General features: G+C 43.1%; 2 protein-coding genes across 2 annotated transcripts in view; one reads left to right on the top strand and one right to left on the bottom strand.

The window, feature by feature from the left end:
- The window catches only part of LOC138945521 (ATP-binding cassette sub-family C member 5-like), a 109,543-nt gene extending 102,680 nt beyond the window's left edge, over positions 1 to 6,863 (bottom strand). Inside the window, exon 1 of the mRNA XM_070316956.1 lies at positions 6,508 to 6,863. The gene's annotated coding sequence lies outside the window, so the exon portion shown is untranslated. The remainder of the gene's footprint in view (positions 1 to 6,507) is intronic.
- The window catches only part of LOC138945868 (ATP-binding cassette sub-family C member 5-like), a 58,886-nt gene extending 48,273 nt beyond the window's left edge, over positions 1 to 10,613 (top strand). The window contains exons 7-8 of the mRNA XM_070317387.1: positions 9,760 to 9,829; positions 10,576 to 10,613. Of these exons, the coding sequence (XP_070173488.1) occupies positions 9,760 to 9,829; positions 10,576 to 10,613 (108 nt within the window). The remainder of the gene's footprint in view (positions 1 to 9,759; positions 9,830 to 10,575) is intronic.
- The last annotated feature ends 1,827 nt before the right edge of the window (positions 10,614 to 12,440 follow it).

Below are 12,440 nucleotides of genomic sequence, written 5' to 3'. Positions count from 1 at the left end.
TGAGAGTTCCTGGGAATGATATCCCCGGACGTTTTTTTCTTTTTTTCGATAAATACTTTTGATGACGTCATATCCGGCTTTTTGTAAAAGTTGAGGCGGCACTGTCACACCCTCATTTTTCAATCAAATTGATTGAAATTTTTGTAACGCAATCTTCGGCGAAGGCCGGACTTCGGTATTACATTTCAGCTTGGTGGCTAAAAAACTAATTAATGACTTTGGTCATTAAAAATCTAAAAATTGTAATTAAAATGGTTTTTTTATAAAACGATCCAAATTTGCATTCATCTTATTCTTCATCATTTTCTGATTCCAAAAACATATAAATATGTTATATTTGGATTAAAAACAAGCTCTGAAAATTAAAAATATAAAAATTATGGTCAACATTAAATTTCCGAAATCGATTTAAAAACAATTTCATCTTATTCCTTGTCGGTTCCTGATTCCAAAAACATATAGATATGATATGTTTGGATTAAAAACACGCTCAGAAAGTTAAAACGAAGAGAGGTACAGAAAAGCGTGCTATTACTATGCAGCACAGCGAAACCACTACCGCGCTGAACAGGCTCGTCAGTTTCACTACGTTTTGCACAAGTGCGTTCAGTTTCATTCTGTGAGTTCCACAGCTTGACTAAATGTAGTAATTTCGCCTTACGCGACTTGTTATATTTAGTCAAGTTTTGACTAAATGTTTTAACGTAGAGGGGGGAATTGAGACGAGGGTGTGGTGTATGTTTGTGTGTGTGTGTAGAGCGATTCAGAGAAAACTACTGGACCGATCTTCATGAAACTTGACATGAGATTGAGAGATCCTGAGTATGGTATCTCCAGACGTTTTTTTTCTCATTTTTTTGATAAATGTCTTTGATGACGTCATATCCGGCTTTTCGTGAAAGTTGAGGCGGCACTGTCACGCTCTCATTTTTAAACCAAATTGGTTAAAATTTTGGTCAAGTAATCTTCGACGAAGCCCGGACTTTGGTATTGCATTTCAGCTTGGAGGCTTAAAATTTAATTAATGAGTTTGCTCATTAAAGTTGTCATTAAAATCGATTTTTCGCAAACAGACTTTAAAATTGATTGCATCGTATTCTTCATCACATTCTGAATCTAAAAATATATACATATATGTCATGTTTACTCTTAAAATGTGATCACAATTAACAAAAATAGATTAATTAGTCTTACGATTAAAATTTAAGAAATCGATCAAAAAATGATTTCATCTTATTCTTTATCATTTCCTGATTCCAAAAACATATAGATATGATAGGTTGTATTCAAAACAAGCTTCGAAAGTTAACAAGAATACAGAAAAGCGCGCTTTCCTGCTTAGCACAACACGCTACCGCGCTATTCTGGCGTGTTAATTTCACTGCGTTTTGCACGTGGAATGTGAGCGATTTCCTTCTCGCGGGGATTGACGAAGCTGTACTGTCTTGATATATATATTACTAGAATGAATACCCGCTTCGCCGGGTAGCCGGCTTCGCCGGGAAGAAGTACTTAGAGCCGAACAATGGACCCGCCAAGCTTAGGTCCCTCCCAGATTCGTGGAATGGGAACAGCACGAAAATGATTCAGTGGCCATAATGCCATTCCTGACCATATCGAGTCCCATCCTTGTCGACGAATGTAACCAATAGTAACAGAACGGGGAATATCCGAAGATGCCCCCTTCATACAAAAGTGCACCATACGAAGGAAGGGAGGTAAACGCTGAAAACATGGAGAAGATGAGAAGATAAGGAAGAGTTACTTATAATGGTGAAATGAACACAAAAACCAAATTCGGTTCAGCGCTGCGCGCTGAGAGCACGTGTTGAAATATCTCATCGATGATATTGTGTCCGGGGTGTAGCTGAATACGGTGTCCAAATTTGAAAAAGATCCACCGAGAACTTTCGCTTTGGTGTGTCGGTATGGGGGCCCGGGTAGCTGAGGTGGAACCAAAATCGGTTCAGCGCTGCGCGCTGAGAGCACGTATTGAAATATCTCATCGACCAGATTTTGTGCAGGGTGTATCTGAATATGGACACCAAATTTGAAGCAGATCCATCGAGAACTTTGGCCGTGCATGGCGATCAATCACACACACACACACACACACACACACACACACAGACACAAGTCGTATATATATATAGATAGCCACCATTTTTTTCTCTCAAGATTGTCTACAGTTCATAACGTCTATAAATTTACTTCTGTCTTCACTGAGTCTGAAACACTTCGGCACCTGATTTTGTTGTGTGTGAGTGCGTGTAAGCGAGAGAGAGATTGCAGAGTAGCATACGTCGGGTCAAAATAACAAACAGCAGAAATAACGAGCAGAAATTGAGTTCCAAAGGTCCTTACTCAGCCATGCAAGTTCTGAGCCAAATCGAGCGACTGTGGATTACTGCGCCAGTGCTGAACCCACCCAGCTACTGTGTTTACACTTCATGTGCACTTTAGCCCCGACGACTTTGTAAGGGCTACGCCTACGGGGTCGACAACTGTAACGTTGGACTAGTAGGAGTGTGTGCGGCTTTGGTGTGTGTCCTTGACTCTTTCACGAGAAATTTTCCCAGCTTTGCATACCATTTAATAGGGTGGCGGCTTTGGTTGTTTTTGTCACTGCTGAAATTGACCTGGAACATGTGAAACTGGCTACCTCCGTATTACCTGTTATATATATTTGTCTGCCTGACTGTAATAACGTTGTTGTTTTTTGTTTTTTTTATGGGGAAAGTTCAGTGTTGTGATGAGGTGTGTGTGTGTGTGTGTGTGTGTGTGTGTGTGTGTGGTTGATTGCATACAGTATACATGTATACATACATGTATAAGTGTGTGTTTGGGGGAGAGAGAGAGAGAGAGAGAGAGAGAGAGAGAGAGAGAGAGAGAGAGAGAGAGAGAGAGAGAGAGAGAGAGAGAGAGTAGCAAAGTTCTTTCCCATGTGTGGGTGCATGGGGGGGGGGGGGGGGGGGAGCTTTTTTTGTTTGTGTATTTGCAATTGGTTTGTAATTTAATTCATTTTCTTTATCGATAAAAATCGCACACTGTATCGATGATGCCAGACTAACTGATGACCCACTTTTCTTTTTCTTCTGTTTTCAAAATAACGACATGCAGGTAAACCCTTACCGGACGATAATACACACTTATCTAACTCTAAGTGCAGCTATTTTGGTCAACAGAGTTATCACCTGATACACAGAAACCGACATAGCGTCAAGAAAAAATATTTTAAGTGACAGACTCAAACCCCAGAGTTTTTCTTGTGCGCATGACATGTTTTTGAATGTACTACTACTAATACTATTATCAGTCATTGCACAGGGCAGCACTGCAATAGGGCGTTTGCCGGGGTGGTGGCTGCGTAGTACAACTGAATTCATGGCAGGAAAAGCAATGTACTAGTGCATGCATTCAGAGCAAGAACATTAGGTAAATGGCATTCCACTAGTCTTTCGGATGAGACGAAAAACCGAGGTCTCTTCGTGTACACTACATTGGGGTGTGCGCGTTAAAGATCCCACGATTGACAAAAGGGTCTTTCCTGGCAAAATTCTATAGGCATAGATAAAAATGTCCACCAAAATACCCGTGTGACTTGGAATAATAGGCCGTGAAAAGTAGAATATGCGCCGAAATGGCTGCGATCTGCTGGCCGATGTGAATGCGTGATGTATTGTGTAAAAAAATTCCATCTCACACGGCATAAATAAATCCCTGCGCCTTGAATATGTGCGCGATATAAATGGCATAAAATAAAAATAAAATAAAAAAATAAATAAATCCCTGCGCTTAGAACTGTACCCACGGAATACGCGCGATATAAGCCTCATATTGATTGATTGATTGATTGTATGAATCTCACACCAAAAACACAGCAGCTCACAAATCTATAGCCAGTATAATAAAAGCAACAATAGGCAACTCTCTGCCCAAATCACAAGAGTTCAACCATATCATTTAAGTACAGGAAGCAGCATGATAGCACACAAACTTTTATCACTGACTGCAGTGCCCTTCACCTTGAACAGCAGATATTGATAACACCCACTGAGAGCTTCTCCCATTCAGAATAATGAGTAAAACAGCTAATGCGAAAAGGTCAGCTGCAGTGTTTTTATTATCCCCACACCTGATTAAACACCTTTGCTGTATAATTAATCTGTTTACGTCAGAGAGGAATCTTTGATTTTCTATCTGGGACTGAGAGCCGTTGAGTCTGATATTATACAATTTGCCCACCACAAAGGTTGCAAAGAGATTTTCTTTGATGTTCCAATTCTTGACAGTAAACACATACAGGCTTAGAAGTTAGATTGAGAATAAAATGCTAACTACAAAAGTACAATGTATACCATCTGTGTTACATCAATACATGTACTGTCATCAATCTGTCAGGCCGAATGAGAAACGTGATTAAAAAGATTATTAATAATGATTTATAATGACACAAATATGTGTGCAATTCAATTATGTGTAAATATTTGTATGGTTCTGTTCATGTTGCTATTTCTGCCAATTGCACAAATGTACCGGCCCAATGAAGATCTATATTTATCAACAAAGTAACTGAGGTTTGCTTGATTGTTTGAATGCTTCTTTTGTTCATTTTTCTGCATTTTGTTGTTGTTGTGATTGATATTACAGTGGTACCTGCGATGTGGGGCCCCTCTGATGAGAGGACACCTCCCTTAAAAGGACACATTCTGGGGTCCCTTTGTCTATCATCTCTACCAAAATATACCCAGTGATGTACATTTTTCTAGCAGCCTTTAGGACAATTGCCCTGAAGACTGAAAATCAATAGGACACAGTGTCCTGAGATTGCAATTTCAATAGGACAAAAACACGACTCGTAAAACCGCATTTAAAAAGATTTTTCAGTTTAAATTCTTCCACCTTCCGCGACTGTCATGACTAGATACTCAAAGGATTGAATCACATTTCAAAGTTATTTGAACAGTTGTCGGGTTTTTTTCACTGCCCATCTGTCGACAATGTTTTTCAGGTAGGCATCTGACCGTTCTGCGGGTCCCTCAAGTTTTGCTTTCAGGATCATGTCCTGGGTTTTGACACACAATCGGTTTCTTCGAGCCGTGCACACCAAGTTCTGTGCACTGAATCCTCTCTCAACGATTTATTGCTGAGCCAATGAATGCACTCGAGGCACCATATGGGTTCGGTTTTCTTTTTTTCTTCTTGATCCAACTTGAGGATAAATTAATTCAAAGAATCAGATCCCATATGGTGCCTCGTTCACTCAACAAACTGGTCACACGCAGTGCATACTTTCGCTTGGCAAAACCGAAACCAGCTTTCCTCACGCAGTGTTTACTTTCGCTTGGCAAAACCGAAACAAGCTTTCCTCTTGAAAATTGAACAGTCCGCATGTCCGCTTCATTGTCAAAAACGATCGGACCCTTGACCACTTCTTCTGTAGGTTAATCGGACCTGTGTCCTGCTGGGGTTAAAGCTATAGGTCCTGGGGAAATTGGATCGGTCAGAGACCGGAGACCGACTAAAATGTACATCACTGTATACCTGTCATGACAGGCCACCTGCAATGTAGGGACACTGTTAGCTGGTCCCAAGGGTGTCCTTTCATCGCAGGTACCACTGTACTACTTTTTGTTTTGATGTTGTGATTGTTGTTTTTGATCATTATAATTATATTCTTGTTATTTTGCCTGCTTTTAATGCTATAATCTTTTGCTTAATTCATTCCAGCATAACATAAATACATGTATAATTATAAATATATTTGTGAATATTCACTGATGTGCATCTCATTGTACATTATAAATATATATATATACAAAGGATTATGTAAACAGGGATATCTTAGTCTGTCCCTGTGTTTGTGTGTGAGTGTGTTATTACAAGGAGTGAGTCTTAAAATGGGGGTAATTTTACAGAGGTTGTGAACAGAAAGTCTGAGAAAACAAGGTCTTAAAAAGGAGGGAGTATTAAATTAGGTGGTCTTAAGTTGAAAGGGGGATTCCTCTGTACATGTACATGTTTTATTTGTCTCCCTCAGTGTGTATACAGTGTGTGTGTGTTTGAGAGACGAGAGAGAGAGAGAGAGAGAGTGTGTGTGTGTGTGTGTGTGTGTGTGTGTGTGCCTGTGTGTGTGTGTGTGTGTGTGTGTGTGTGTGTGTGATATCTACAGACCAGAAAGACCGTCGGTCCACGACCAGGGATCAACAGTGACATTGTTTTAGCTAGTGGACCCAACAAATCCCTTTGTTCACACCCGTCTCAGTCTCAAATACAGCAGACAGACGAAAGGCACTCGACAGAATTAAAACATTGGTGGTATAAATAAGACAAGAACGGAATGTTTGATGAGTTTGTTTTGGTGTTGGGGTTCTTGTTCTTGATCGTTACGTTCACACGAAACTCGAGTCCACTCGCTAAACTGGGTTACAACGTCAAAAAAAGGACCCAGTTCATGAAACTGGAATAAGAAGAAGGAAGAAGAAGGAGAATCCTTCGTTTGCTTACCGTTTGTTCCAAGCGAAACGTACAATACGCCCACCGTCTTTGCACTTAGTGCACCGACACGCACTTGTTGTACTGGCTTGGGTGTACTCCACTGAACCGAAATGCGAAAGCACACACAACCACTCTCACGACACTGCACTCTCCCGCAACATTGTTCCGCGGCACAAACTTGGCGATTTTACAAGCAAATTTCTGATTCTGTGCCACTTGCGCAGCACTAATCAATAAAGTATCGCTTTGTGTTCGGCGATCTTCCCGTCGGCTCAGCTGCACGCGCTAGCAACTGCTTTTTGTCTTGCTTTACAATCTATGTCAAAACAACCTTGCCGGATAGCAAGCTCGATTTCCCAAACGGAGCAACCTTGTCCCTACTTTCCGATTTGGCCTATAAGGGAAGTAACCCGCTTAGCTTTCCGTCACTTCCGCTGAAATAGTTCAGCCCCTTTACTTGTAACTTGATGTTAGCGATTTTGAGCTCTCACACGGACAATCTGAACGATTGGAAATATCACACAGACATATGGACACATACACAGTCACAGACACACACACACACAAACACACACACACAAACACACACACACCGAGGACTGAGGAGTTCTTCTTCGACCCCCATTCAGTTGGACACCCCGAAACAGATATTTAGCAATGCATGATGTTTAGCCGCCAATGCATGATGTTTAGCAATGCATGATGGCTTTGGGTGTACAAAATGACTGATTCGACCCCAATTTGATTCTGCAGGTGCACTTAACTGCTGTTGGTGTTTTTCCCGTGTATTTTTGAATGCCGCTCCAGTGGGGTGCCTGGTGGAAAACCGTTACGGATCACACTCAGTCTCGCAACTGCTGCTATCCTTGGCACAAAGGGTCAAAAATCCCAAAAATAAGGCCTTACAAAAATAAGCCCTTATTTTCGAAATAAGGCCTTATTTTTGAAAATAAGCCCTTATTTTCTAGAAATAAGGCCTTAAAATCTCTATAGTCATAAAAAATGAGGGCGTAAAGAAATAAGGCCTTATTCATTTTAAGACCTTAATAAAATAAGGCCTTATTTTCGATAAGGCCTTAGGAAAATAAGCCCTTAAAAAAATAAGGCCTTAAAAAAATAAGGCCTTATTTTTTCTGCGCATCACTATTTTGTTTGTTTGTTGTTTGCTTAACGCCCAGCGGCGACCACGAAGGGCCATATCAGGGCGGTGCTGCTCAAGTTTGACATATAACGTGCGCCACACACAAGACAGAAGTCGCAGCACAGGCTTCATGTTTCACCCAGTCACAAGTTATTCTGACACCGGACCAACCAGTCCTAGCACTAACCCCATAATGCCAGACGCCAGGCGGAGCAGCCACTAGATTGCCAATTTTAAAGTCTTAGGTATGACCCGGCCGGGGTTCGAACCCACGACCTCCCGCTCACGGGGCGCGCATCAAGTATTGCTCACGCTAATAGCAACACACAATAACTTAATGACACATATAGACGACAACACACACACACACACACATACATTCATACTCACGCGCACACTCACAAACCGTGGCTCACATATGCGCGTGAGTGCATTTTTCGTAAAGTTATCAGCTGTCAAAGTTTCTAAACAAACACAGATTTGGCTATCATGCAGTGCTAGACTGCCCTTTCGGGAATATTCGAGAGCCGTTTTCAGAGTAGTCCGCGCACAGCCTATATAAGCCTCAGGCTAGCTGAGTATCGTCATAGCGTATCACCAATTCTTGTCCCAAATAGAAACATTTTCTGAGAGGACGTTAACTCCCCCCTTTAGTTAGTATCGTCAGTTCCTATTCAGTTCTTTTCAGTTGTGTCTCGGCTCCACTGACTGACAAGATGTAGTCAACTTTGTATTGGCTTCGGTCGGTAGGCGCAGTGGAGGAGAGAAGATGTTAACCACCAGGAATAAAGTTTGCCAGGCCCAGTGCTCCGCTGTTGTCACAATGTCATATGTTGTGTCTGTGAGTGAAAGTCCAGAAAGAGTCCGTAACACACATAAGAAGAGAGAAACAAAGGTATCCAACCAGTTACCGAACCTCTACACCTTGAATATCTGTGCTGACAGTCATTTACACTGCAGACAAACAACATACATTGTACACTACCATTCAAATATATGAAGTCTTATATCGCGCGCGTATCTCCAGACTCGGACTCAAGGCGCAGGGATCTATTTATGCGGTGTGAGATGGATTTTTTTTTTACACAATACATCACGCATTCACATCGACCAGCAGATCGCAGCCATTTCGGCGCATATCCTACTTTTCACGGCCTATCATTCCAAGTCACACGGGTATTTTGGTGGACATTTTTTATCTATGCCTATACAATTTTGCCAGGAAAGACTCTTTTGTCAATCGTGGGATCTTTAACGTGCACACCCCAATGTAGTGTACAACGAAGGGACCTCGTTTTTCGTCTCATCCGAAAGACTAGCACTTGAACCCACCACCTAGGTTAGGAAAGGGGGTAGAAAATTGCTAACGCCTTGACCCAGGGTCGAACTCGCAACCTCTCGCTTCCGAGCGCAAGTGCGTTACCACTCGGCCACCCAGTCGTTACCACTTGGCCACCCAGTCGTTACCACTTGGCCACCCAGTCGTTACCACTCGGCCACCCAGTCGTTACCACTCGGCCACCCAGTCGTTACCACTCGGCCACCCAGTCGTTACCACTCGGCCACCCAGTCGTTACCACTCGGCCACCCAGTCGTTAAAACTCGGCCACCCAGTCGTTACCACTCGGCCACCCAGTCGTTACCACTCGGCCACCCAGTCCATTCAAAGGCACTATCCTTCTCGTGAAGTCAGTTCTGCACACTATCTCTCATCTGCAAATAGGCTCATACATGGGGAATGGCAATACCTCCACCAGGACACATATCAAAAATCTAAACAGCCCGGATGCTCCCTGCGCAGAGTGGGAATCTGTTCATGTGAATGAAATGTCCTAACGGACACCAGTGTCTTTATATGTAATTAATTAGTACCAAATACTCTCAATCTGCATGGCTTACTTACTTACTGCCTTTCACGCCTGGTGGCGTGTAGGGCAGCGACAAAGAACAACCGTCCACATCAGTGTTGTTTTCCTTTGTCGCTGTTTCTGTAACTCACTCGGTTTTACCAGTTAGAGTTGTTGGCCCTAAGCTGAACCCCCAACCTGGAGGACCAGGGTACACATTTTAGTCTGGCCTCTACCTCACGCGGATCTGTTCGGCATGGTTGGACCTACCAGGGACACGAGGTCCCCGCCGACATAGCTCCGGAGGTTGTCAAGGCACACAAGCCCCCACACCACGATCAAGGTAAGTGCACCAGGTGGGGGTCAATCTGCATGGGAGGTTGAGTTATTGGTATATATGTCTAAGTGAAGGGATGGCCTTATCCCATGTAAAAGCCTGGGCAAACCTGAGTTGATTAGCCTCGCCAAATCGTTTACACGGAAAGGACAGCGCCTTTAAAGTCACACAAAAGTCAAAGCTCAGAGGTCTCACAACAAACTGAAAAACGATTTTTTTCCCAATCACCAGAAGAGTTACTTATAACATGCAGTAATAATCTTCACGTGTATTATTACCATTAGCCTATGCACGCCCCAGCATCTCAAAGACAAAGACAAACTGAGAGAGAGAGAGAGAGAGAGAGAGAGAGAGAGAGAGAGAGAGAGAGAGAGAGAGAGACAGACAGAGAGAGAGAGAGAGAGAGACAGAGACAGAGACAGACAGACAGACAGACAGACAGACAGACAGACAGAAGAAGCAGGACCAAAAGAAGAATGGCATCTTGTGGGCACTGGAAGGCAATCTGAAGAGACTTAACACCAATTTCTGATTGGCTGACAGCGTTTTCTTGCCAACCGGATTGACGTCATCCACATACCACGTGACCTCGAAACGTGCGTTTGGCTCCTCACAGCTCAGCATGAAATCCACATCTAAACCGTTTATCGTCGGTGTACCGACGTTTGGGAATTTTGAACCTGCCAAAATAAAGTGAAGAAGTTAGTGTTAGACAGCTTAAAGGCAAAGCAAGTCCTTCCGTGATTTAACAGTGATGGCCTGGAACGCCGAAGAAGAAGAAAAACAGTGATGGTGCTAGTTTTTTTTCAAACCGGTACGCAAACTTAAATGATGCAAACAGTCAAGAAAAAAACGGTTGGCTAGTCATTGGAACCAGAAAGAGTCCAACTCAGAGTATTGGTTTTGTTGTTTTACCAGCGAAAAACCCCACGGTATTTCGAAAATCAACCGGTAGGTCATACTGGCTGGTAGCCATTTTTGTTCCGGTATTTTCTCATTTTAACCGCGGTAACGCCAATACTGTTCTAACCGTGAAAAACAGTTTGATACTCTATTTCAGCTCTGCCGTACAGACGTTCAGGCTTTTACATGGGGTAAGCCGATCATCCCTCCATTTACATGGGGTAAGATCATCCCTCCATTTACATGGGGTAAGATCATCCCTCCATTTACATGGGGTAAGATCATCCCGGCCTCCATTTACATGGGGTAAGATCATCCCGGCCTCCATTTACATGGGGTAAGATCATCCCGGCCTCCATTTACATGGGGTAAGATCATCCCGGCCTCCATTTACATGGGGTAAGATCATCCCTCCATTTACATGGGGTAAGATCATCCCGGCCTCAATTTACATGGGGTAAGATCATCCCTCCATTTACATGGGGTAAGATCATCCCTCCATTTACATGGGGTAAGATCATCCCTCCATTTACATGGGGTAAGATCATCCCTCCATTTACATGGGGTAAGATCATCCCTCCATTTACATGGGGTAAGATCATCCCTCCATTTACATGGGGTAAGATCATCCCTCCATTTACATGGGGTAAGATCATCCCTCCATTTACAAGCCGGCTGAGATGCACGAATCAAAAGTGTGCGCTACCCAAACAGGAGTCTGACTCGTTGAAATCACAACAAATCTCAATTTCAACCAATCCAACACTGCGACTGGCTCCCACCCGGTTGGCAGGAAGCTTTCTCGTGTACCATCGGCCCTGTAGTCAACACTGTGACCTGAGAGCATCCGGTCACAGCATAAACGATTTTTTTACGAATTAAATTCGCAGATTGACAATAGCGGTTTTACAAAAATTAGTTCATCAAACAATTCCCACTAAAAAGCATCCATTTTGATCAGATACCTATCCCCCGAAAGCGGCATTTGGCTGCCTGCATGGCGGGGTAACAAAGGTCATACACGTAAAATCCACTCGTGCACTGAAAACATGAGTGAACGTGGGAGTTTCAGCCCATGAACGAAGAGGAAGAAGGTCAGATATCTGTGTTAAACCTGCACATTTATTTAACGGTGGAAAAACTCATTAGCAAGTGTTGACATTTTAAACATTTTTGTTTTAAAGTCTTGTACTTTTTACTTATTCAAGGAAAAAAACCGTGGTAACGCAAGTTTGACCCGACCAGTAAAGCCGCCACCATAAAAGTTGCCCACAGCAAAGCGAATTATCCCACCTCTGCCGCTGAAGAGCTCTCTCGCTGGTGTATTTTGCAAGTCGGCCATTGTTTGCAAAATTATCCAGGCATCTTAGCCACTTTAGTGAAGGGAACGTTGAACGGGGCCCGGTAGCTCAGTTGGTAGAGCACTGGACTTGTGATCGGAAGGTCGCAGGTTCGAATTCGGGCCGGGACGGACACGGGTCAACTTTATGTGCAGACCCAGAGACGGAAGCCATGTCCCACCCCCGTGTCATCACAATGGCACGTAAAAGACCTTGGTCATTCTGCCATAAGTGCAGGTGGCTGAATACACTTAAACACGCAGACACCTGGGTAGCGCGACTCCGTTGCTGCTAGCTTTCCACTGGGAGGAAGCGACCCGAATTTCCCAGCAATGGGACAATAAAGTAATGAAAAATGAAAATGAAAAGAAGTG

Source organism: Littorina saxatilis, linkage group LG13 (assembly GCF_037325665.1).
Source record: "Littorina saxatilis isolate snail1 linkage group LG13, US_GU_Lsax_2.0, whole genome shotgun sequence".
NCBI classification, from domain to species: Eukaryota; Metazoa; Mollusca; class Gastropoda; order Littorinimorpha; family Littorinidae; genus Littorina; species Littorina saxatilis.
This window is presented reverse-complemented; position numbering and strand designations above follow the sequence as displayed.